General features: G+C 32.6%; 1 protein-coding gene across 6 annotated transcripts in view; it reads left to right on the top strand.

Moving 5' to 3' along the window:
* The window catches only part of LOC148619100 (uncharacterized), an 87,416-nt gene extending 62,685 nt beyond the window's left edge, over positions 1–24,731 (top strand). For 4 of the 6 annotated variants that reach the window (XM_088578634.1, XM_088578635.1, XM_088578637.1 and 1 more), the window contains 35 exons: positions 551–790; positions 1,157–1,341; positions 1,766–2,000; positions 2,202–2,324; positions 2,582–2,743; positions 3,046–3,207; positions 3,608–3,706; positions 3,923–4,024; positions 4,604–4,730; positions 5,229–5,322; positions 5,801–5,921; positions 6,216–6,325; positions 7,043–7,157; positions 7,670–7,795; positions 8,380–8,507; positions 8,836–9,029; positions 9,177–9,301; positions 9,571–9,810; positions 10,298–10,457; positions 10,843–11,061; positions 11,341–11,615; positions 12,405–12,545; positions 12,878–12,973; positions 13,461–13,664; positions 14,078–14,327; positions 14,737–14,903; positions 15,314–15,475; positions 16,565–16,726; positions 16,986–17,147; positions 17,723–17,992; positions 18,325–18,408; positions 18,519–18,606; positions 18,985–19,201; positions 20,881–20,967; positions 22,037–24,731. In XM_088578634.1, the coding sequence (XP_088434760.1) occupies positions 551–790; positions 1,157–1,341; positions 1,766–2,000; positions 2,202–2,324; positions 2,582–2,743; positions 3,046–3,207; positions 3,608–3,706; positions 3,923–4,024; positions 4,604–4,730; positions 5,229–5,322; positions 5,801–5,921; positions 6,216–6,325; positions 7,043–7,157; positions 7,670–7,795; positions 8,380–8,507; positions 8,836–9,029; positions 9,177–9,301; positions 9,571–9,810; positions 10,298–10,457; positions 10,843–11,061; positions 11,341–11,615; positions 12,405–12,545; positions 12,878–12,973; positions 13,461–13,664; positions 14,078–14,327; positions 14,737–14,903; positions 15,314–15,475; positions 16,565–16,726; positions 16,986–17,147; positions 17,723–17,992; positions 18,325–18,408; positions 18,519–18,606; positions 18,985–19,201; positions 20,881–20,967; positions 22,037–22,273 (5,669 nt within the window). In that variant the 3' untranslated portion in view covers positions 22,274–24,731. Of the gene's footprint in view, positions 1–550; positions 791–1,156; positions 1,342–1,765; positions 2,001–2,201; positions 2,325–2,581; positions 2,744–3,045; positions 3,208–3,607; positions 3,707–3,922; positions 4,025–4,603; positions 4,731–5,228; positions 5,323–5,800; positions 5,922–6,215; positions 6,326–7,042; positions 7,158–7,669; positions 7,796–8,379; positions 8,508–8,835; positions 9,030–9,176; positions 9,302–9,570; positions 9,811–10,297; positions 10,458–10,842; positions 11,062–11,340; positions 11,616–12,404; positions 12,546–12,877; positions 12,974–13,460; positions 13,665–14,077; positions 14,328–14,736; positions 14,904–15,313; positions 15,476–16,564; positions 16,727–16,985; positions 17,148–17,722; positions 17,993–18,324; positions 18,409–18,518; positions 18,607–18,984; positions 19,257–20,880; positions 20,968–22,036 lie in introns of all 6 variants that reach the window. The other 2 variants (XR_015921543.1, XM_088578636.1) reach the window with 2 other exon arrangements.
* Positions 24,732–26,260: the final 1,529 nt, after the last annotated feature.

The raw sequence follows: 26,260 nt of genomic DNA, 5'->3' as shown, positions 1-26,260 counted from the left end.
CCAAGCTGACAATTTCAGCTATTGTCTATGTTATGCATTTCTTACCCGAGTAGTATATTAATACACATAAACACGGACAAAATAGATAAATACAAAAAGTAACAAAAACAATATTCTTTATAGAAATAAATATACAAAACAGACGAAATGGTCCTTCCTATTTACAAATAAATTAAAGCCAGAAATGTTTCTGGTTCCAACAAGTTACACTATTTTCACCATGTACAATACATACATACATCGGTAAAAAAGTTTTTTACATCAACTTTTAATGGAAAAACCACCCTGCACATTATACACAAATGCGCACTATACACACCAAAATATGGCAAATAGTAGATTTAAATAGCCAGTTAATTGACATGGTCAAAGGATTAAATTTATTTGCTGAAGTGGTTTGTCACTGGCCAATCATCGAGCTTCCTAGGGTTTGATCCTTGGTGGCAGTGTTATAATCTCTAATTACACATGAAATATACAAGATTTATCTGTATTATACCATATATACAGCCGTGAGTGTCTCTTAATATATGCTGTATGTTGGATTTAGATGTCTACCCTCTAGTGATCCAATGTCCAGTTGATGTTGTCAGAGTATCATATCCCACTATAAATGATTCAGTACAAACTAACTACAGTGGTGTGAAAGCCTCTGAGGCTGCTGTGAAGATAACATACAATCCACCAAATGGTTCCTTGGTCCAGATCAAAGACCTTGTAAATGTGATGGCTATAGCTCATGATAGATTTGGGAATACAACATCTTGTCAGTTTACATATGAGGCCACAAGTAAGTGATTTTTTTCCTAGTCTTCATACTCACTATTATACCAATATGAAAATCATTGCTTCTTTTGTCCATGGAACAGGTGATCATGACTTATAGGCATTTGAATATTCAAAAACAGAACATTTTTTTCATTGAATGTTTTAACAATGGTTAACATGTAGACACAAGGATATCTATATACTACACTTTGCCGCAAACTAATAACAGTCTTTTTTTCTGGCATTGAATTGTGGTGTGTCACTTCAGGAGATTGCATCATTTACACAGACAAGTACTGTTCACATGAAATTAACATGAATTGAGCTTCATGTGAAATTCATGTTGCTACCTCACGTCTTTATAAAGAAAATGCATTGTCTTTTTTAGGAAATGAGCAGCTTCCACAATATAGGATAAAAGTGAACTACAATACACCTACCTTGGAATTCAGTGATAACTGTTCCAGGCAGTATGGGAGAAAAATAATAGAAAAAATTCATGCCCTTGAACAGCTTATACCTGACTGTAATAACAGCTTTAATCTGATGCCAGATACTGTACAGGATACACCAGTAAGTTAACTACAGCTTGGAATACAAAATTACAAGAATTATATTTTAAGTGTTGAGCAAGCAAAATAGTTTCATAAAAATATATGTAAGATGTAGAAACACTTGCTTATCTATAACATGTGAATGAAATGTCAATTTAAAAAAAAAAATGTACTCTGATTATGAAAGACAATTATATGGTTTTAAGTGCTCAAAAGTGTAAAATAAGCTTGAATGCTTTCAAATAGCTAACATATATACATAATAATGTAAATAAAAACAATCAATATTGTAGTGGAGTCAGAGTACATGGAAATTGGTGCTTTGTGCAGACAAAAATATCAAGTGTTCATAACAATAGAAGGATATTAAACCAGGATAATTAAACAAAATTTTTACAGGGTGTCCCCAATAAATAAATGGATTAATAATTTTCCTTTTTCAGGAAAAGTTGACAATTGAAACTTCGGTGATTTTTGCCAACTTTGGAACATTGGATTTTGGTAAAATGGAAAAATGTGGAAGAACAGCTATAACCAAGATTAAAGAACTTGGTAACCTAACTATCACCGTGGCAACATGTCCTGAGTATATATTAACACTATTGAATGATGAACCAACTCCAAAATTCCTATGTGAAGGTCATTATATGGTGCTAAATCAAACAAGCAAATTCTGTAGTAAGTGACTTATTACTGTTATAGGTATATATCTGTATCAGTAAAAATCTTTCTGTAGCTTATGATGTCTTGTGACGGTTATATTTATACTTTATTTAGAAAGAAATCTCCAGTGCTTTTAAAAAGTATATTTACTATCAGTATATGTTCTTTTGTCTGAAGACTTAGCCTTTTACATTGTTTAATTGTTTGATGTTACAGGTTATTGTAGAAAAGGTACCTATGTTAACAGTATGGCAGGTAGATGTGAAGTGTGTCCCTTAGCTCCAGACAGTACACAGTCTGAATGTCAACTCTGTACTGGAGATAACACTAACTGTATTGGTATGTATAATGGTAAAACTTGTCTGGTATTATTGTGAAATCATTCCCTCTTTGAAGACAAGTCATTTTGACATGACGCTGCTGCCTACAGAACTTTCACTAGAAATAACAAATGATGTTATTTTCCCCAGAATTTCAAGCATTGTTACAGATTAAAAAAAAAATAAATTGTTTATAAATCAATTAAAGAGAATCTATGTAATAATTAGGAGTGTTTTCATTACCAGTAGTATTATCAATTATAATATTTGCTTCAGGTACATGTAAACCAGGGGAATACTCCCCAACAGGACTGCAGCCCTGTACTAAATGTTCAAACAATTCTTACTCTGACTCCTATAAATCTACCATCTGTAAATCGTGTCCAACTGGACAGTTTACCCTGAGTACAGGAACTAACAGTCAGAATGGATGTCTAGGTAAGCTTTTTAAACATACGACTTCTTTTGTCTTTATGTATGATACAATATACGAAAATGTTGCATATTCTTCTGACTTCTAGAGGCATGTTAATCATTAACTGGCTTTTCACTGAATGCTATGATATTTGCATGCCACATAAAACTTAATAATTTTAACTTTCAATTTAAAATCTGAACCTATATTTCCATGCTGAGTGGTCATTTGGAAAGTAAATCTTTAATATTGTTCTACATTTCCGATAGTTTTATTGAAAACATATTATGTGAATTATACAAATGTCTTTTTTTCAATTCTATAGATGTATGTCCTATTGGAGAATATAGTAGCAGTGGACTGGTTCCCTGTAAACCTTGTCCTGTAATGTTTTACTCCAACAAAACACAGTCCCAGCATTGTATAGAATGTCCACGTGGTTTGGTAACAACATCAAATGGAAGTACCTCATTGAGCCAGTGTGTTGGTAAGATTACTTTCACTGCCAAGTTCATGATAAGATTCTATTTTATGTCTGTTAATATGAAAAACATGTAAATTACTTTTGACTGGATCATAAATCAATGGTATAGCATAGACGTTATTAAAACATAAGGAAGAAAAACAGAGAAAAAAACAAGTTACAAACAAGTACACACAAAAACAAACAGCACAAACCCAACTTTAGATTAGAGGTGAACTTGAGTTTGTTGTTAGAGTAAAGCTTCCTGTTCATTGAAAGACAGCCACTGCCCTACTTATTGAAGTTAAAGTTTTGGGTAAGAGGTACAACATCTGTGATAAATAGAGATTGTTTGTTGGAAACTGAAACTCTGTATTGGTCAATGAATTTAGAGTGATTAATTTTTTCTTTTGCATTGTTACAGATCCTGCTATCTGTTCTGGGAATGTCTGTAATGGTGGTACCTGTATACCTGTAGACAATGGTCGTTATTTCACCTGTCAGTGCCCACCTGGAATTACAGGTAGGACTGTACCTATACCATATGTACTGGCTATTTAATAGTAGTTAAGTGAGTCAGGCTTCTGTTGATTTGCTAGTGTAAGTTTTTAGACTGTCAATGAAGAATAAGGACAGAACCACATGATATAAGCACATTGTTTTTGCTACAGACTTTTGTAATCTGTATTATTTCTATATCCAAATATGGATAATAATGTATTTATTTTTGTCATTACAGGCACCATTTGTGAATTGGATGTCCAAGAATGTAGCAGCAACCCTTGTATCCATGGTGATTGTATTGATGAGAATAACAGCTATACATGTGTATGTCAGACAGGTTAGTATGGACTGGAACTTCTGCAAGTTGTAATCCTTGATTCAGATAGACTTGAACATGTTTTAGAACCTTGCTCTCTTTCTCATTTCTGAAAACTTGAACTTTGTTGTTCTTTAACTTTGACCTTGTCCTCCTTTCAACTTGAATGATGTCCTTCTTGAACCTTAACTTTGTCCTACTTTCAAATTGAATTTTGTACTTCTTTAACCTTGACTTGGTCTCCATTTCAACTTGAATTTTATCCTTCTTTAACCTTGATTTTATCTCCTTTCATCTTGAATTTTATGCTTTTTTAACCTCGACTGTGTCCTATTTTCAACTTGAATTTTGTCCTTCTTTAACCTTGACCTTGTCCTCATTTCAACTTGGATTTTATTCTTTTTCAGTGCTAATTAATGAAGATTTACAAGTATAAATGTACTGTAACTGTGGTGGACATGTTTTTGAAATATTATTATCAATTAAATTTGTATTGCTATTTTAAATATTCTAGAAGATTAAAAAAAGGGATTGAAAGTTTCCTTTTACTGGCAGAAACCATTTTGTTTCATTGTTGTAATCTTCTGGTCTTTCTTTCAGGTTATACTGGACATAACTGTGAGACAAATATAGATAATTGTTTCCCTGGAGCCTGTATTAACAGTACCTGTGTGGATGGAGATGATACTTATAGCTGTCTGTGTTATGATGGATACACTGGCAATTCGTGAGTAGTACTCTATATTCAATCAGTTCAATTCAATTATTGATTTGTAAAGAACATATAAAAGGTGTGATCCAGTACATTTAATTTGAGCAACATAACAAATGATGGACATTATAAACATTAAGCATTCACATTCATTTATTGTGCAAGTGATAAACTCAGTAAATATAAACAGTAGGATTGTCGTTTTTTCTTAACCTTCCATTATTAACAGGTAATTATTATGTATGCTGTATGTCTAATCTATGCCTGTGAGTTTTATTGTAGTCTATACAAAATTACAAGTTTTTGTGAATGTTTATATTTGCTTCAAATTTTAAAGTACTTTATTTTTTTTTATTTCGAGGACTCGAAATATTTGGTTGGATACGGTGATTGGGTACCATGTCTGTTATACCACTTCAGTTGATTGTAATATTGACTTGTATTTAATTTGATACTTTATTTACTTTGTATTTTGATATTACAAAAAACTACATTGAAATTGATATGTTACAGAACCTGCACTGAGATAAATGAGTGTGACCCTGACCCATGTAGACATGGTGGAATATGTATTGACCTGATTAATGATTTTATCTGCAACTGCTCTGTAAGTACTTATATATATTGTCTCTCTCCATTGTTTTTCCCCTTTTTTTCTATTTGATAGCTTTATCTCAATGATTTCAAATATATCTCTTTCCAATCTTAACAGGTAGTGATTAAATGCCTTTCTTTTTCACCTTTTTATAATTTTTTGTAAGGTTTTTCAATTTTTGTGGGCAGAACCCATTTTCCTTATGCCACATTTTGAAGTTTACCATTTTACAACTCTCTATAGTAAGAGTTGATTATTTGTTAACATTCTGCAAAAAGCAACATGATGAAAATCTAAATCTGGCTACTTCAATGAAGAAACCATATAAACTACTCCATACAAAGAGGAATCTCTACTTCTGTTTTATAAGTCTTTCTTGTTATTCACTTACTCATCCTTTTAGGCAAATATAAAATTGACACATTAAGCCACTGTTGGTTGGTGAAAATCATATTTACAATTACAAGATTATGTACTTTTTTTTCTACAGGGGACAGGTTATGTAGGAAAGACCTGTGACTTGTTAACAGAGAGATGTTATAATGGATCATGTCTGAATGATGGTGTCTGTCATCCCCATGACAATGGTTACAGCTGTTCATGTGCTCAAGGTTATTTCTGATTTAAAGTATTTGCACAGGGACTTATGACTATTAAGTTACTCATAGAATTATTTTATTTATCTGTTATGAAAATTGTCAAATTTGATTCCAGATCATTGTCTTTTCATTCTGAGTAAATGTCTTCTCTGCTGGTGTAAATGTTTGTTGTAAGAAGTAAATTTTTTAATTATTTTTTGACAGTTCTTGTCTTTAGCACATATGACATTCCTGTGTTTTACTCATTTATTTGAACAAAAATACAAGTATGATAAATTTCATAATTGTAATTTGTTTCTGTTACAGGATTTACTGGTAGATACTGTGAAGTAAACATCAACGATTGTGAAGGACATTACTGTAAGAATGGAGCTGTATGTATAGATGGTGTGGATCAGTATTCCTGTTTATGTCAGGTATGGGTCGCATTCCTGTGTTTGTCAGGTTCCTGTTTATGCCAGGTATGGGTCACATTCCTGTGTTTGTCAGGTTCCTGTTTATGCCAGGTATGGGTCACATTCCTGTGTTTGTCAAGTTCCTGTTTATGTCAGGTATTAGTCATGTTCCTCATTATGTTAGGTACGGGTCATGTTCCTGTTTATGTCATGTATGGATCATGTTCCTGTTTATGTCATGTATGGGTCATGTTCCTATATATGTCATATATGAGTCATGTTCCTGTTAAAGTCAGGGATGGGTCATGTTCCTCTTATGTCAGGTATGGGTCATATTTCTGTTTATGTCAGGTGTTTGTCAAGTTCCTGTATATGTCAGGTGTTTGTCAAGTTTCTGTATATGTCAGGTGTTTGTCAAGTTCCTGCTTATGTCAGGTATTGACCACATTCATGTTTATGTCAGGTATTGACCACATTCATGTTTATGTCAGGTATTGACCACATTCATGTTTATGTCAGGTATTGGCCACTTTCCTTTTCATGTTAGACATGGGCCAGTTCTAGTCAGGTTTTATGCCTTGGGTACATACAAAGTAGTTCTTTCATTTGTGAATTTTCCAGGTGATATTTATGTCTGTCATAGAAACATAGGAACATGAAAATTACATGCTACATTGAATTGTCTGTAGCCAAAGTTAGAAATAAACTTATAGAGTGGTATTGTTATGTTTATTACAGGCAGGTTATACTGGAGATCAGTGTAGTATCAACATGATGTGTGATACCAGTCCATGTTTTAATGCTGCTTTGTGTACCACAACTACAACAGGATTCCAGTGTCATTGTCCTCCTGGTAAGGGAAATAACTTTTTTTTCAAAAGCAAACATTTATTTACCAATTGAATAGAAATGATAATGCTGTTTGTAATTTTTATTTACACTCTCTAAAATCAAAGTCTGCCCTACTACCTGTTCACATCAGTTATAAGATTGGTTCCTTCTATTTTTCCTATGGTTTTTGTTAGAATTGTAGGTAGATTAGAATCAAATGTTGATAGTTATTGGCCAATATAAGGGGAGATAATTCAATTTAAGGGTATTATATGTTCATATCTTATTAATGCAACTCCACTTGAAAATCTGAATAGATTTTGATTAAGCTTTATTTGAAGGTTAGACATCATAGTAGATAATTACTGTAGGGTACCTGTAAAGGAAGGTAATTGAACTTGAAGGTTTCAAGTCCAAATTAAGTTTGCAGTATATGTATTTGTAGTTATATTGATACTTAGCTTTCTATACCACTATTTTATTATGACCAGTTTTTTACCTTCAGTATGAGAACATCATACGTTTTTACTTCAGGTTATACTGGAGTGTTGTGTGAAGTCAACATCGATGAATGTAAGAACAATATGTGCAACCCAGAGAAGTCACAATGTAAAGATGATATAAATAGCTATACCTGTGATTGTCTACCTGGTTGGACAGGTGAGTTTTAACAGTTATACCTGTGATTTTCTACCTGGATGGACAGGTGAGAGTTAACAGTTATACCTGTGATTTTCTACCTGGTTGTACAGGTGAGGTGAGAGTTAACAGTTATACCTGTGATTGTCTATCTGGTTGTACAGGTGAGAGTTAACAGTTATATCTGTGATTTTCTACCTGGATGGACAGGTGAGAGTTAACAGTTATACCTGTAATTTTCTACTTGGATTAACAGGTGAGTGTTAACAGCTTAACCTGAGAATGTTTATATAGGTTGGCAAGTCAGTTTTAACATTTCAGGTTTATATACAGGTGGTAGTTTTACCTTAAAATAGATAGTTATATCTGTAATTTTGTCCGAATTAGTTTGTAACAGGTTAATTCAGTCAAGTATTTTATTTCTATGAATTTGTTTCCTTCTCTTTTCATTAGAATTTTTCATTTTGTAGGTGCTTTACAAAAGTAACCAGGATCTTTATTTAATGCATCTGTGTTATCCGTAGCATTATCAAATATCCAGAAATTAGCTAAATAATAAACATTTTGTACTTTCAATATACTTAATTGATTTTTCTCTGATGCAGGTAAATACTGTACTCAGCCTATTAATGATTGTTTGTCCATACCTTGTGCCCATGGTAGTACCTGTATAGATTTAGATGACCAGTATTTGTGTAACTGTAATGAAGGTTTTACAGGTCATAACTGTTCTGTAAGTTCTTATATTAATTTGTGAACAGTGCTTCACGTTCAATGGAAAGTTCTGTCATGTAGTGATTTTTTTAAACTGCTCCTTATTACAGGAAGTGTTCCTTTACAAAACTGTTTTTATTACATATATTCAATGGAAATTAGTGTTCACAACTTGAAGACTCTTGTTTCTTTTTGTTTTGTTTTTTTTTGAAATTTGATTTTAATTCTGAAAATATTTTACATAAGAATAAAGAGAGAAAAGAAATTTTGTAGTTTTGCTATGAAATATGCAACTTGTTAACTATCAATAGACATTATTTTGATTTACCTTAATTTTTTTTCTCCAGATAAATATTGACGAGTGTGAGTCCAACCCATGTTTTAATGGTGGCCAGTGTATCGATGAAGTTAGTGGATATACATGTATTTGTAGAGGAAGTTTTAAAGGAAAGCAGTGCCAAATACAGATAGATTTATGTGCTGACACACCTTGTCTACATAATGGAACCTGTCAGAACTTAGTAGATAGCTATCTGTGCTGGTAGGAGTTCTTTGTTATTTTTTGTTTTAGTAATCAAGTGAAATAGAACAATTTTGTTTCAGTCTGATGGTCTAAAACTGCATTTTTTAACAGAGTGGAAAAAAACTGATTTTTAACTAGTTTTGGTTGATGGTATTATGTTTTTAGGTGTGAGCTTGGCTGGACAGGTGTCAGATGTGAAACCATGGTAAACAACTGTATCAGTCTGCCATGTGCTAATAATGGTACCTGTTTCAATGGCATCAATCAATACTCGTGTAACTGTCTACAAGGTAAGGGAGATAACTGTAAGATTGAGGAAATTGTGATTTATATTCTTTGTAGTCAGAAATTATTGTGATATAAAAATGAAATTGACTTAAATTCACAATAGTAAAAGTTGCACTATGGAAGTTTTTAAAATTATTGATGCTGTGAACTGCAAACAAATGACATTCACTTTTTAGACTGTAAGGACAAAATGGTAACAAATTTACAAATTTGCAGTGTTGAAAAATATGAATAATGTTTTACACTGATGATATGAATTTGATCTATCCAGGTTATACAGGAAGCCACTGCCAGGAGGATATCAATGAATGTCTTAACCATCCTTGCCTCAATGGAGGACAATGTGTTAATCTGATTGGTGGATATCAGTGTTTATGTCTGGATGGTTTCCATGGACATGACTGTAATGACCTTGACCAGATATGTCCTGTATGTCAGAATGGAGCTACAGAATGTTACAATGGAAACTGTGTATGCCTTCCTGGATTTGTTGGGCCTGATTGTGGAAAAGGTACTGTTATAAAGACTATAATCAAATTTTATCTAGTTTTTCATATTTCATTTCTTTTACCATTGAGATTATAAACCCTGCAAGACAACTGCATTTACTTATTTCAACAGTTTTTTAATTTCTTTATAAGTATGCTGTTGAAAAGACAGAAAACAAAATAAAGCATTCATTTCTAGGTGTTCCCTTTTGTTTATATAAGGAATCACTGTTATATTTTTTTTTTCAGTCTATGAGGAAATAACATCAATCATGTGGTGTACACTAAATAACCTGTGTAGACTGAAAAAATATAAGTTATTCCTTATAATTTAATTTCAGTATCAAAATTTAAGGAATTAATTAACGAAAAAGGTTGATGACGTCACAGTCGCATTACAAAATTTGGATTATGAGATGATGGACACATTTTTTTATCCAATCAGAAAGCATGTTACATCTGAAATTAAATTATTAAACTATAATTTGATATTTTCTTCTACTGTTATAGAGAGGAACCCTGGATATGATTTGTATTTCCATGACAACACTAGTTTAGAGACTAATGTCACCAGAATGAAGAACAGAAACAATCTGAGTGTGTGTTTATGGGTCAAAGTTTTATCACTGTCAGAAGGTCAACCAGTGTTCAGTCTGAATGCTGTACTAAGGTAATTATAACTAAATGTTCTTTGGTTGATCTGTACTGTTATCATTCTCATATATATTCTGTGATCAGGAGATAAAATATTAAAGTATGTAATGTTCTTGTACACTATTGTGGAATAAGTGAGTTTCATGCAATATTTCTGGTTCAAGTTCAAATGGAAGATTTTTTTTGTTTTGTTTTTGATATACATAGGTCTACCACTTTAGGAAATGTGGTACATCCAATTTTGTTGATAGTATGTTACAGTAATTCCTCATATTCTAAAAGATTAATTTATTTTTGTACATACAGTTTGCTGTACCATTAAGGTAAATGGATGAATCTGAATGGTATCAACTGTACTGTGATAGCCACTGATAAAGAAACAAATTTACATTTTATTTCAGGGGTAACAAAGAACAAGAGATTCTGAGTTTGACTACTAAAAGATTACATCTTGGTTACTATGGTGATACCTGGGTTAATTTAACAACAACCCCTGGGGTATGGACATACCTGTGTTTTACCTGGGATAGTAATAACAATGGTCATTGGAAGGTGTATATAGATGGTCAGTTACAGATAGAAGGTGTTGGATACGGTAACGGACAGGAACTACCACCCCTGTAAGTAAATAAATGTCAAATGATTTCATTCTCTATTTTTCTAGCTCTTGTAACATTCTCCAGATTATTTTACAATCATAATTTTGTAGAAAGATTTCCTAACTTTTGTGGTAATTGGGGTCATTAAATTTCATTGTTTCATTCTTAATTTTTCAATTGTGATTGAAGACAGCAAATTGTAAAGTAGTTAAGAATAAAAACAAGCACTGTGATCTGTTCAATATGCTCAGATAGATTAAAAATATGTGAATTTATTTATTTATTTTTTTTTTGTTACAGTCAAAAAGTAGCCCTTGGTAAACCAACAGTAGAAAACTCTACAACATTCCATGGTCTTATAAGCCAGCTGAATGTTTATGACCATATCCTGAATTCCACAACCATATCTAACTCATCAGACAATTGTTCTGTCAGTGTATCTCCTGGAACTGTGTTCAGATGGCAGCAATTCTCTGCCTATGTTAGACCTGGAATAGGGGTGGAGGAACCATCTGTTTGTGGCAGTGAAGTGTGTCCTGGGGATTATAATGGACAGTTTTGTGATGACAGTGTGGGTAAGTTCTAACCTCTCTTCTTGGAGGGACATATGTTATATGTTTGTTCGAGTAAAAGGGCAGTATGTTAAAGGAGCAATCTGTATATATGTGTCAGTGAGATGTGTCATTAAGGTTATAATGGACAATTCTGTGATAATATATCAGTACTTACTTTTCTCTGAACAGAATATCTTTGTATAATTAGTTGATCAGTCATGGGTTATTGATTCATCACATAGTCTGGCTGATCAGTTCAGGGAATCAGTCATGGGTTATTGATCCATCACATAGTCTGGCTGATCAGTTCAGGGAATCAGTCATGGGTTATTGATTCATCACATAGTCTGGCTGATCAGTTCAGGGAATCAGTCATGGGTTATTGATTCATCACATAGTCTGGCTGATCAGTTCAGGGAATCAGTCATGGGTTATTGATCCATCACATAGTCTGGCTGATCAGTTCAGGGAATCAGTCATGGGTTATTGATTCATCACATAGTCTGGCTGATCAGTTCAGGGAATCAGTCATGGGTTATTGATTCATCACATAGTCTGGCTGATCAGTTCAGGGAATCAGTCATGGGTTATTGATCCATCACATAGCCTGGCAGATCAGTTCAGGGACTTAGTCATGGGTTGTTGATCCATCACATTGTCAGCCAGATTAGTTCAGGGACTGTAATACTTATTTCAGGAATGAATATCTTTGTATGTGGTAATTGTCTTTCTAGGAGCCCTTTTATAACAGTTGATTTGTAATTGAACTCTGTCAAACAATTATCTGAAGTGTGTTTTCTACTTTTGCAGATACTAAATCCCCTACCATAGAGTACTGTCCAGAGTATGTCCAAGTAGTAACATCTAACAGATTGAACATTATAAACTGGACTGAGCCCAGATTTACGGATGATGTTGAGATAGTCAATGTGGTACAGACACACAGACCTGGTAAGTTTGGTATATGATAAATTGACTTGATTATGCCCTCATGGAATATAAATTCTACTGAGTATTGAAAACATGAATTATCTTCTTTTGAGGAACTATATATTGTGGGGTACTTATTTCTTTGTTGTTTGTGTTATATCCAAACAATGAGTTGAAATTCTGTGAAGCTCTAATCAATTCATAATGGAATTTTGACATCCCATGAAAATTAATACTAAAGAATGTTTTTAAATGGCACCTGATGAAAAGATAATCTTAAGAATAAATTGAGGTTTGCAGAAATGAGATTCTATATTTATAAGGAATGGTTTGTTTTGATGTTTATATTATAGGTGAAGTATTTGCCTATGGTGAATATGATGTTATGTATATAGCATATGACAGTGAGAACAACACCGCTGTCTGTAGCTTCACTGTATATGTTATACGTAAGTAGAATGTTGATAATTAGTAGTAGAATAGGCTAACTTAGGGAAACTCCTTATGCCTATTATTTTCACCTGAATTTCTGTCTACTTTGTGACAAGGTTAATTTACATATCCTATCTCAATGATTCAGGAATGAATAGTGATTCTTATGCTAATCTGTCTATCTGAAATCAGTCACACTTATGGTTTCCAGAGTACATATAACCACTTGACCAAACTGTATTCTGAACACAATGGTTTGGACCGTAAATGTTAATTAGATTACGGTGTTTGTTGCATTTATCATTCCTGAGACAATACATTATGTTAGGGTATGTCATTATTATATAGTTCAAGTTCTTAAAATAGCTGTTTCTTCATTTGATAGAACATATTCAATGTCTCTATTGGGTATAATGGTTTTATTAAGTTACAGCTAGAATCAGTAAATATTCTTGCTGTTTTCGGGACATTCACATGTGTTAAAAGTAACTATATATTTTGCAGCATCAAATTGTAGCAAACCAAAAGCACCCCCTAATGTATCACTTACCTGTGCTGATTGGTCCAAGGGTATCAGCTGTTCTGTCAGGTGTAATCAACCAAGTATACATAACTTTGTTGAACAGATTCCATCTTTCTACAAGTGTGGACGTGAAGGTTTCTGGGATCCTCCTAGAGGAAAGGACTTTACATTCCCTATTTGTGCTGGTAATATGATATTTAAGATTTTAAGAGGGTGTCCATGACAGATCCAGGCAGTGAGGGGCACATGCATGCCAAATTTTGTTTTCAAACATTTTTCATCTTTTTGACATCATACATTAAGTAATGAGTTAAACATTACATTGGAACAAAACAAATAGTGCTCCCTATATCATAAGATCTTCCTGGTTTTTCTTTGGATAGTCTATTGTATTGGCTATTTGTTGTTTTCTTTTCTCTCAATTAATTAAGGTTCAACACAGATCAATATCTATTGAAAATTACTTGTATGTTTGTACTTATTCAAATTATTCTACTTTTAAACAGCCTTTTATCTTTTTGTGTTGTGTAGAAAATCATTTTTGTTTGTGCAAAGACATAGTTGTTACTCTGTTATACTGGCAATGTGTTCTTTTTAGAATCGTCTGAGCCTTCAAGTACAATCCAAGGAGAAATGGTGTTTCTTGGACCTATCTGTTCAACTGAGTATAAACAATTATTGGGTGAGAACTTCAACAAAAACATGAACCAATGGAACATGGAGTTTGGTTTGTGTCCTACTACAGGATGTAACTTCTCCAATGTGACGATCGCTTGTAACATGGCCAGGAGACGGAAGAGATCTACAGACAGTACATACTATGTGACCTTTGACATTCCTGTAAATGGGTATGGGATACCATTATATTCTTTGACCTTCCACATTCCTGTAAAAGGGTGGCATTATATTCTTTTATAGTTGATAGAATAAAGATTAATGATGCTTATAGATTTGAATTATTTACTGAGTTGTGTGATTTAGAAAACTATGCTTATTGATTCACAGTTACATCTAGTAAGTAGATATATAACAAACTTTGAGATATTTTGTTACTGTTCTTTTTTATGATTGCCTTTCATAGATAAAAATAAACCCACATTGTGCTGGGGCATTTACTGTACTATTATTTTTTTTATTATGGAAGGTTAATTTTATACTTCTGTTGTTGACAAAAGAACTTTGTCAATAGTTTTAAGAAAAGTTTGCCGAAATTATTCTGTTCAGAACACATACGAGCTCTGTAATTTCTTGTTTTAGTTCACTAATGACAGATTCTGCTGATGCATTACCTCTGACACAACTTGAAACTATGATCAAGAACAAGGAGTTCAATACAGCTGACTTTTCCTGTGATCCAGAGAAACTGGTTGTTAAACCATACATCAAATGTCAGCTAGGACAAATACTGGTCAATGGATTGTGTGGTAGGCTTCTTCTCAGACTCTAATATTTGGATAACTTTTATTGTGGAACAATGTCTGTTCGGTCATATCACTTAGTTATTTATGAACATTTAGCAGTGCAAGGGCAGATCCAGACACTTTGAAAAGGAGAGGTGCCAGCTTGGGTTCCTCAGAAAAAGGGGGTGCTAGAACATTATTTGCCATTTTTGTCAATTTTACACATGAAAATGACAAATTTTCCAATAAAAATGAGGAATTCCAAGCCTCTGCACCCTCCCCATGGATCCACCACTGCAGTGTATTTTTATCATCTTTTACCAGTCTGATTTCTGTAGCCATTTCCTGTAAAGATGTAAAGTGAAGTTATAAAGATAGTAAGTGATAAAAATATCTGTTGGAATATGTGGAAAGCATATCATTTCTTTTTTCAGTCAACTGTGCAAAGGGAACCTATTTTAACTCAGTGACTGGGACCTGTGAGGTTTGTCAGCGAGGGCAGTACACAGACCAGGAGAAACAAGTCGCATGCCTGTCATGTGATTCAGGCTTCACTACAGAAAATACTGGGTCAACTAGTTCTTCTTCATGCTATAGTAAGTGTTTTGTTTCATTCTCATTTTTGGCCTTAATCACTCAGACTCAGAATGCTCTTTAGTTTAACAAATAACATATTAGTAAAATTCTAATTACACCACACACAGCGAAGTTGCGAAGGGTATGTTTTTGACCTGTCCGTCAGTTGATCTTCAGTTTTCAGGACTTTTAAAACGCTTGCAGATATTGACATGAATTTTGATATATAAGTTCACTATGATAAGTTACAGGTCAAGTTCAAATTTCGTTCTGCTCCAATTATTTTTACCAAAATTACGGGCCACGAACTTTGCAAAATTCACAGAAATAACAGTTTTCCGGACTTTTTTGCTAAACGCTTGCAGATATTGACATGATTTTTGGTATATAAGTTAACCATGATAAGTTACAGGTCACTACAATATTTACTTTGGATTAACTAAAACTAAAAAAAATCACAGTCTTGAGTTAGAAACTACCATTCTGAGAAACATAATTTAGTTAGAAGATAAAAATCTAAAGCCTAAAAAACACTCTTATTCCTTTTTTATCAGGGTCCTTCTACATGTATTTCTCGTACAAACAAATTTACTTGAGTATGGGGACACATGGGGTATGTTAACACGCTCACTAAGGTTCTTTATTTGAGGCAAGTAATTACTTCATATGTACTAAGAATTGTTGTTTCTATTAAACTTGTACATCATTGTTTGTTTTACGATGTTAACCTCCTTGTTTGTCTCAAGGTACCATGCAAACCTCCAGTGTTGTAGGTTATGGGTTCGATTCCCGGCAAAGTCTCGTCAAAGACTTTTGAATTGGTAGTCACTGCTTTTTTTGTCAAGCATGGGGTATTTATGAAATAGAGTAAAGACTGGTCGGCTCAGAGTAAGAATGTGTAATAGTGAAGCAATATGCCTGTCTGTGAGCTGTTGCCTCTGTGAACTGGCACAATAAAGATCTAGTTAATAGCAAGGTTTGTTTGATTGGTCAATCATTCTAGTCCTGAAATGCATGAATCATATGCCCAAAGACATTTAAGCATTATCAATCAATTAATCTAAAGATTGTTTAATTCTATAAATGTTATTTTATTTTATTCTTTGTAGAGGTATGCCCTGCTGGTGATTACTATGATAGCAAGATGTCTGGCTGTAAATCATGTCCTAGAGGATATTACCAGGATCTAACTGGGACAACATCTTGTAAATCATGTGGCAATGGGCAGACAACTCAAGAAACTGGTTCTGTCTCTGTTAGTGACTGTCAAAGTATGTAATTAGAACTTTTAGTTATCATGCCACTATTGTTTATGATAAATCAGAACATTCCAAAAAGTAATTGATGACATTATTATAAATAATATACATCATCATTCTCTGGTTCTTAGAAATTTTTGGTATTACTATATTTATATTTACTTTATTCTTATATTTAAGACATTTTAAAAGAAAACTTATTGGCAAGAATGTTAGCAAAGATAATCTTGGGTAGTCTAAAAGTTATTATTATCTATTGTTAAAATTTCAGGTACATGTAAAGCTGGCACAGAGCTATCTATCTATGGCATATGTGAACCTTGTGCCTTGGGTACTTATAAACCAACTGATGGAGAAAACAGTTGTCTACCTTGTCCCTATGGTAAAAGTACTGAGACAGTAGGAGCTATATCTCAGGAACAGTGCTCTGTCAGTTAGTAGAAACCTTTTATTCAAACATCTCTTGACTAAATTCTAAAAAAAATGTTTCACAGAAATTATTGATACTATTCTTGCTGTATGTTTCTTTGTCTAAATGAAAGGTAGAATTTATCTCTAGCTATTCAAACATCCATAATACACTAGTAGTATACCACACATTTAAGACTTAGGTAGACAGAAGCATGCATTTTTGGCAATTGTTTAACCAGGAGTTTTAATAACTGCAAAAGTTAGATAAAAGTATCAACTGTATTTGGAGTTTCAATCTCCATATTCAATTCTCCTTATACAAAACTGTATCTTTATACTGTGAAAGTACTATTATTCTTGGGGTACCAATTTTCGAGGTTTTCGTGGGTAGGCCAAACCACGAAATTAGGTTCCCAACGAAAAGGAGATTTCCATTAATGAGTATACTTTGAACCTCAAAACCACGAATTTAAGAATCCATGAACTTTAGTTTCTCCCCTAATTCACGAAAATTGCTATACATGAATTAAAATACTTTCGCAGTAGTTGAATTAAAATTCATAATAACTGTAAAATCATATTTTTTTAATTTTCCAGTTTCCTGCCCTCAAGATTTTTACTATGACTTGGAATCTAATGGTTGTAAAGTATGTCCCCCTGGTTACCACCAGCCATATCAGGGTCAAAGGTCTTGTATTCCATGCACTAAGTTTGACTTCCATGTAATCAAATGTTCCTCTGGTGAGGTTGATGAGTGTATATTAGGTCAAGACAATTGTAATGAGAATGCTGATTGTGTTGATACCAAGGATTCATTCCAATGTAACTGTAAATGGGGCTATACAGGAAATGGTACTTACTGTCAAGGTTAGTCGTTAAAGTGGTAGACATAGGTAGAACATTTTAATCTTTGGTCTGTCGTCTGTTTGTCTCATCTCAAGTTTAGCTTTTCCCCTATAAAAATTGAGTCCTTTAATTATTGAAATTACTAGACATGTGCTTTATGTTATGAAATTCTAAAAATAAAGTCATTTATTTGATCTATCCCAAAATTTGATACATAAGGCATCAATGTTCATACTTGCTGGTCAAATTTATGATACAATTCTACAATAGACTAGCATAATCGGCATGGTGTAACTCTTGTTATGTAAAATATTGACAGAAGTAGAACTTAACAACATCATGCTTATTTTCAGATAAATGTTCAGGTGCTTGTGGCCATGGATCAGCCTGCATCATTGACAATAATGGTGAACCAGTGTGTAAAACTATCACATCAGGTATGACATTAGTTTGTACTGCTTATGTCCTTCAAAAACAGTAACTAGATCATCATCTTATTTAAGTAATGTAAATCTACAGTATGAAGATTTTTATAAATGTTTTGTAGATACCTTTCCTATCATAGCCGTAGCTGGTGGTGCCTCATCATTTGTTCTGATATTTATGTTGATTGGTACTGTTATTATCTGTAGAAGGTAAGACTTGATATTTGTATTAAAGGCAATACAGAAAACAATATTCTACATAAGAACAATTGAACAGTCATGGAAAATTCACTTTTAGTCACATTTTACCACTTCAGTTTGTTGGTTCACTATTGAATATACACTCCTGGACTTTGTATAAAATCTAAAATTATTTTTATCATCTTGGTAAAAAATATCAAATGAGGAGAAAATCAGAGGTTAATATTAGTGTACCAGTCCTCTATAATTGATATACATGTATTGCAAATGTACTTAACTTCTTATAAAAAAAACCAATAAAACTTCATGGAGAATCCTTAAATCCTACAAACACTTTAAATATAGTTCTTATAATCACAACTTGGTAAATATGTTTTTTTCTTACAGGCGATCACAACAAAAGAAAAGAAAACATGGTTCCCATAACTACCAGCACATAGATAGAGTACATAGACATATTGAAGTTGTTACTTATCCTCGTGGTGTTGCTAGAACTGTACAATTTAGGACAAATCCAGCTTACTCAGACTCAGAACTGTCTGATCCAACTTACTTTGGAGAACCTACTGCTCTGTGGACAAGGACGATGTACCCTGACCATGAGGTAGATTTCTCAGACCTCTGAGGACTGCATGCTTACCTATATCAAAGGGGAGGAGGTGTGTTTCTGCTAGAGTAATGCATGCCAAACATCCCTTATAGTCTTACCCTCTATCATTATGGTGGTTATCTTTCTTATCTTTATTGCCCATGTCAAAACTAAGAAACATACCTAAGATCAACAAATCATACAGAAATTCACAGTTTATTATGGAAACAAACCAAGTTTTGCCAGACTGTTCAATCTGATGTTATGAATTATATGATGATAAGAGTATTTTTTTTCTGCAGAGATTTAATTATAGAATGGATTTAGTTCCAAGAACATGCATGAGCACTTCTAAGCAGTAGTCTTTCTTGTCTTTTAAATAGAGAAATTATTGTATTATGTGAAATTTACCTTCATACCACTCCCCAGCTTGCATCAACCCTCTATGAGTTGGATAGTTTACAATTTAGACTTGTCAGATAATCTTAGCTAATTTCTGCATGCTTCACTGTCCTTTATTGCATTATGAATATGTTAGCCAGAATTTATACTGAGTTGTATAGTATCTACTTATATACATTCAGAAATTATATTCTCTTTTATATCAGTATCTTATTGAGTGTATTGCTTAAACATTGCTAAAACATTTGTAGACCTTTTATACCACCAAAATAAAAATTTTGGTCGTATAATGGTATCACCCTGTTGTTGTTGTCTTTGGCATCTGTCAACTTTAGTTTATTAACAGTAACTAGAGTAAAACTTATCTGATCATTTCGAAATTTTAAGACATTGTTCCAAGGGACATAGCAGATGGCCCTACAGTTTTTGTCCCACCTCTTAAGGAAATAAGGGCTTTAAAGGAGGAAAAATGGTGTTATCATTAGAATTGATAGAAAAACCTTTTGTTTGTCCTATTTTTATGATTTTCAACCTGTCTCTTTTGAAATTCTGTTAATAAATTTTTTTACATTATAGGCTTACCTTTAACCATTTTGGGGTTAAAAGGGACATAATTGTTGGTCTGATTTTCTTTTTTTTTTTATTGGATTCCTTGTAAAAATTCCTGCCTGCAATTTTCCATATGTGTCAGATATCTCTTACAGTTTTTAGTTATAAGGGTCAAAAGGGCATGAGAAAAAATTGACTTTCAAATTTTGGTCGAATTTAGATTTTTTTTTTCATTCCTTAAAATTTATGCCTGGGTGTTTCAATCTGATTTCAAATATCTCTTTTGGTGGTCGGTTTTAAGGGGTCAAGAAGTGACACCCCAATAAATTGATTTTGTGTACTTGTATTTGGTCAGATTTTGAAAATTTTTAATTGAATTTCAAATTTTGTACTATATTGTATTCAAACCAGTTGTTATGTCCATAATGAATTGTATGTTCCTCTACATAAGTGTGTCAAAAACCAATATTGTGTCCATACTTGCCCCAAGTGAACTAAGTTCGACATAATACAGTTGCGGAGCTATTTATTTGAAATATTTAGGTGGATGCACTTTCATTAATAAAAAGATGTCATTTTTATTTTTAAGTCGTTATTCTAATATCAAAAAGTAGGTTTAAAACCTTGACTCATTCCTTCATTTTTTTTTACATAACTTTATACCTTCACTACATGTTTGATTGAATGCCAGTATAGTGGACTGCTAGCTAGATATGATATTATATAGAATGCTTTATTTGTAGGATTTAACTCAGTATAGTGAAACTTCTATGACCAGACCTCTCAGACTGAGAATACCAACAGCTGTCAGGATACAACATAACTATGAGGTTAGACAAAACAGACCAACATTCTTCAATTGAAAGTGATTTGTGGTTTTCTGCATGCTATTCATGAATTTCCGATACAAACTCTTTTTAACTTCAATACAGAAATGCCCATATATTTTGACACCTTTATATAACAACTAAGAATTTGTGTTTCAGGCTTAGAAATGGGCTTGTACCTTTTGAAAGGCCAAGCTATGTCAAAATGCTTGACCCATTTGACTCTACAGTTGTCACATGTTGTATTAATCCTGCAATTCTCAGGAAATTTCAATTCTTTTTGGATAAGTTAGCAATATGCAGCCATGTGCATAAACTTCCTATTGTTTTAATTGTTGGATAGATACATGGAGCCATCAGCCATAAATATGAAGATAATACAGTCTGCCATTACAGGATAAATAATCAAATATCAAATTTCAAATATTTTAATTACATGTAGAAGCATAAAGCATGTTGTAGTAATTCTGCACAGCTATATATTATACTGCCCATAGACATTTGATACCAATATTTAACAAGATATTCTGCATTTAGGCCATGGCAAATCAATATCTCATTTCTTTGATTTACCCATGGAATAAAAAAGCTGCCTGGCTCTGATGAAGAATTTACAGCAACTTGTGTCTTTTACATGAGGTTCTAATATATGAACTAAGTTAAAATAGCACAGTAATAGCAGGAATTGTGAAAAAAAGGTGTAAAAAGACTTTAGTGGCTATTACAATAAATAAAAACTGTATCAATCATTGTAAAATTCTATACTTTCTATGTAGTATTTAATGTTCTATACTTTTTATGTAGTATTTAATGTTCTATACTTTCTATGTAGTATTTAATGTTTAGAATAGAGTTGGATATAACAGGAAGTTTCAGTAGATGACTAAGGTTTCGTCAGAAATATAAAATGTTTTATGTAAACTTGACTTGAAACCACTTATTTTCCCCATTTTATTATAGAGGATGTTTGATTTACTTCCTGGTAACACCAGCTCCATTGTATAGTTGGACTTTACTGTTTATTACTAATCAATGATGGTATAACAAAGCTTTTAATTTTGATATTTTTCAGACTGAGAGTAATAAGAGTTGGCATGAGTCTACAGCAGGCTCAGATTTGAGTCAGTTCCAGGATGACTCAGATCCTCACCATTCCTCCCCTAACTCGAGTATCAGTAAGTACAGAGTCGACTCTAATCCAAAGGATTCCTCACCTAGTTCCAGTATCAGTCAATACAAGGAGGACTCACTTCACAAAAATGACAGCCCAATATCTAACAAAAGTGATTTATCAGATTCATACTTCTGATAAGTGAGATTGGCCTAAGATCTCTATCTTCCAGTTCCTTAGAAACTGCTGATAGATCTAAATGTTTAGATCTAATAAACCTGTGAAATGCCAAGGTGAAGTGGAGAGGCCACCCAGATTCTTAATTTATTACCTTGAGAGACAAATATATCAGCTTGTTGGGACAGCATTGTCTCTTCTCATGCTAAAGTACTTAAGTGAAACTGAGACAAGAATGTTTGTTTCCATGTTTTAGGGTTCAAGACGGAGATGTACAATGATCAAGGATACTTAGGAATTTAATGACCTTTGTCTAGCAATTATGTAAAATTGCATAGCCATGTCTAAATTGTGAGCAAATATCTTATTATACATGACAGCTTCCTGAACAAGATAACATTCTTCAAAAGAGAGTTTCAGGCAAACTTGATTTATAATGCAAAATAAAACTGTGATTGATGTGATAGAAATATTTGACACAGACACACTGTACCAGTCTGACTTGAGATACTGACATGATCTACCAGTCTGACATGCATTTGACTGTATATACAGCCATGTGATAAAAGTTGTAACAGAATTATTTTATGATTTATCAATGACATTATTAAGTCTTTCTATTTTGTGTGCCTTATATTTTTTAGATTATTGTGTTCAGTTTAAATAGAAATAGGAATGTATTAAACTATTGTTTCCATCCATGTATGTCTTATAGTTTTTGTTTGTATCAGCATTTAATGCAGGCATTTGGTATTTTGTGTATTTTTTCATGTCAGATTTATCCATGTCTATATATCCTTTAAATGCCTACCTAGGGTCAGTAGCAATACTGAATGTAAAACCATCTCAAAGTGGAACGATAGAGACATTTCTAGTATAATTGGAAAGAGGTACAGAATGAAGTATACAAATGTGTGTAGATTTGGTTTGCAATTTGAAAGACATTTGAGGTGTTCTACAAAATTTTAGCACCAGGATCTTGTGTATAATGTCACCTTATTTAATTTATTTACCAACATTTAAATTAACCATTTGTGTTCTAACCATACATGTTTCCTTTAATAAATAATGGATGTATGTATTTTTATGTAGAAATATTAATACCAATCACACAAGCAATCAACATTATTTGCATTTAATTTGTATTGTGTATTATGTCAGATTTTGTATTCAGTTGTAATTTTATGTCATTTAATTGTACATAGTAGATTTACATGTATTTATTGTCATTTTATCTGCATTTTTATTCAACCAAAAAGTCCTTTAATATAAAACTTCCCAATACTATGTATGCAAATCTCAGTAGCTCATGACTGTCTATATTGAAGTTAAAAAGAAATCATGACATTTCGAGATAATAATCTTGTCCTAAATTTTTTTTTTCAATATTCATATACATTAGAAGGTTATATCTAAAGGAAACATTGTAGTAGGTATATATTTGGTTTTATTATGACTGATCTTTTTCTAGTGCTGATGCTGTGTTTTAGTATGTAAAAAATTCTTATGGAAGGTAAATATACTAGGATCTAATTGATATTTTCTTGTTTTTGGGCTTGTTCATAATATTTCTAGTTACATTTGTTTTGCTATTACAACTGTGGTCGTGTGCAATTATTTTCCTAAAATCAAAAATTGTCTTATTTGTTTGTTTTTTTTTTTTTTTATATTTTAAATAGGTGCTAATTAAGCATTGTTAGAGCTTTAATTATGGTACCGGTAGACAAGATTTTGCTTTATCTATTTTTGGTTTTATTGTCTTTAAATTGAAAATAGTCAAAACACGTTTTGATATTTGCTTGATGTTAACTTTGATTTTCTGAAATGATTTTGAACAGTTTTAAGAAGCAATACAAAATTCAGTCCATTTTACATGTATTCAGCATTGTAGTAATAATCTGTCTCATGGATGTTCTTCATTCCACCTTCACTGTCTACATAGTGTTAATCTAGAAGTTGGTTTTTACATTGCCAGTTTAATGTTAGTATTGTTGTCATTATGTATTATTATTACTGTAAGTCAACTTATCTGCATTTCTTTGTTTCTATGGTCATGAAGATATTGTTGGGAAAAAAATCCTATCATATTGAATGCTATTTTGGGCCGACTGTGAAAAACATCCACAATTTTTTGTAAGATGAAAATGCAATCAAAGGCAATGGGCAGAAAAAAATAGGAAGAAAGATTATAGAGAACACCCAATAGGTGATTCATAGTTAGGAAATGGGGATTATAATTAACTTAGAAAAAATAAACATTGTAATTTATACTGACTCCAAGGTTGGCACTATGTTTAGATGTTATATAATCATTAATCATATGGTGCCATAGAATTACAGTAGACAAGTAACTGACTGACAAATCATTGTATATAAAATGATGTCAATTGTTACTGTCTGTCAGTCAGTTCACCTGTCACATGTTAACATTGTAACTGCAGTTTGTACATAATTATGAAATAAAGACTGTTAAACATTAGTTTTCTTAAGACTCTTAATTGTATTAATGGCTGACTGATATTTTGCAGGGTTCACGACTAAACAATGTACAAAATATAAAAGTCAAGGAAGTTGCATTCACAAAGCATTTATTATTTTATACTGGATATATAGAAAAAAAGAAATTTCCATAAAAAAACAACTGAATATGAATTAGTTAGTACATACGTACTATGATAAAACAATATCATCAAGTCTTTGAGACCAAAACATAATATCAAAGTTGGAGTTGAAAATTTGTATGAAACTTTCCAAGTCATTAAAGGGATGAAGCAATTGATATTCTTGGAGTGAGTGAATATCAATTATGCATTATAAGGGGAAAAACAAAAATCAATAGAATTTATTCAGAAGTAAAGAAATAAACAAAGAGTTACAAAGTTAATACATGTATATTTCAAATGAGCACTAAAACAACATGTTTTGGTACTGTATGTTGGAAGGTAGAAAATGGCTCTTATTTAGTTGTTACACTTTCACATTTAATCAAATATGTGACCAGATATGTACTCTACAAAATGTTAGACTATCCAATGATGAGGATAGTCCAGAAATACATGTTCACAATTGTATAAAATCTTGTATAAATATCAGTTCTTGAAAATATTGCTTGACCCAGGTGAAACGGAATAAAATGAAATTCCGAAAATTCCCCGTTTTATCGATTTCTAAAATCGTAATGCTCAAAATATCTTTTGTACAGTGTTTATATGCTTTAAAATGGCATTTTCCTTCAAATTGCGCTTTTAAGGGGAGATAGGATGTCGATTTTCACATAAAAGAACTTGAAATAGTTCAAAACATTTTTACTCGAGCTCATTTGAAGATAAGGTACTATATCTATATACTAAATAGGAAATACAAAATAAGCCACTTCTACTGAAGCATAAACACTCTATAGGGGTTTTGATATAGATGTCAATTTTAGCAGTACATTTTGTATTTAATCCAAAATACTGTAAATGTGACTTTCTTGGTACCGTTCAAAGGATGAGACATTTCGCTTCACGATGATACCTTTGTTTATTTCCTTTGTTCAGTATAATGTAGAAGTTTGAAAAATAAAAAAGATGGATTTTTGCCTCAATGGAGAATTAAAACTGACCACCAAAAAAGTCAAAAACGCTTCTCATTTTACTATTGGGTGACGGTTTAATTTGTAAGTGGAGATATAAGGGTACATGGAAATCCTACTGAAGATGCACTGGGGTTATTTCAGAATTTCAGCCATCGTTAAATTGCAATCCAAATTCAGAGCTGTTTCAAGCGTGAATTGTGTGTCCATACGTGTCAGAACGGTTTACGATTGTAACAATGTCTTCATCATATTAAATTTTCAAGGACCCTAAAAAGTGTTGAGGTATATATAGTCTTAATTTTTATATTGAAAGGAAAATTATGATGCTACGAGAAAATGGAACAAAGAAAGAAAGAGGATATCGAGCCATCACTGTGGGGGGAATCTGCACCGAATAGGTGTTCTTAAGATGTGAGTAAGTACAAGGCCAA

This window comes from Perna viridis, chromosome 4 (assembly GCF_037379345.1).
Source record: "Perna viridis isolate PV_CMFRI_1.1 ecotype Kerala chromosome 4, ASM3737934v1, whole genome shotgun sequence".
NCBI classification, from domain to species: domain Eukaryota; kingdom Metazoa; phylum Mollusca; class Bivalvia; order Mytilida; family Mytilidae; genus Perna; species Perna viridis.
This window is presented reverse-complemented; position numbering and strand designations above follow the sequence as displayed.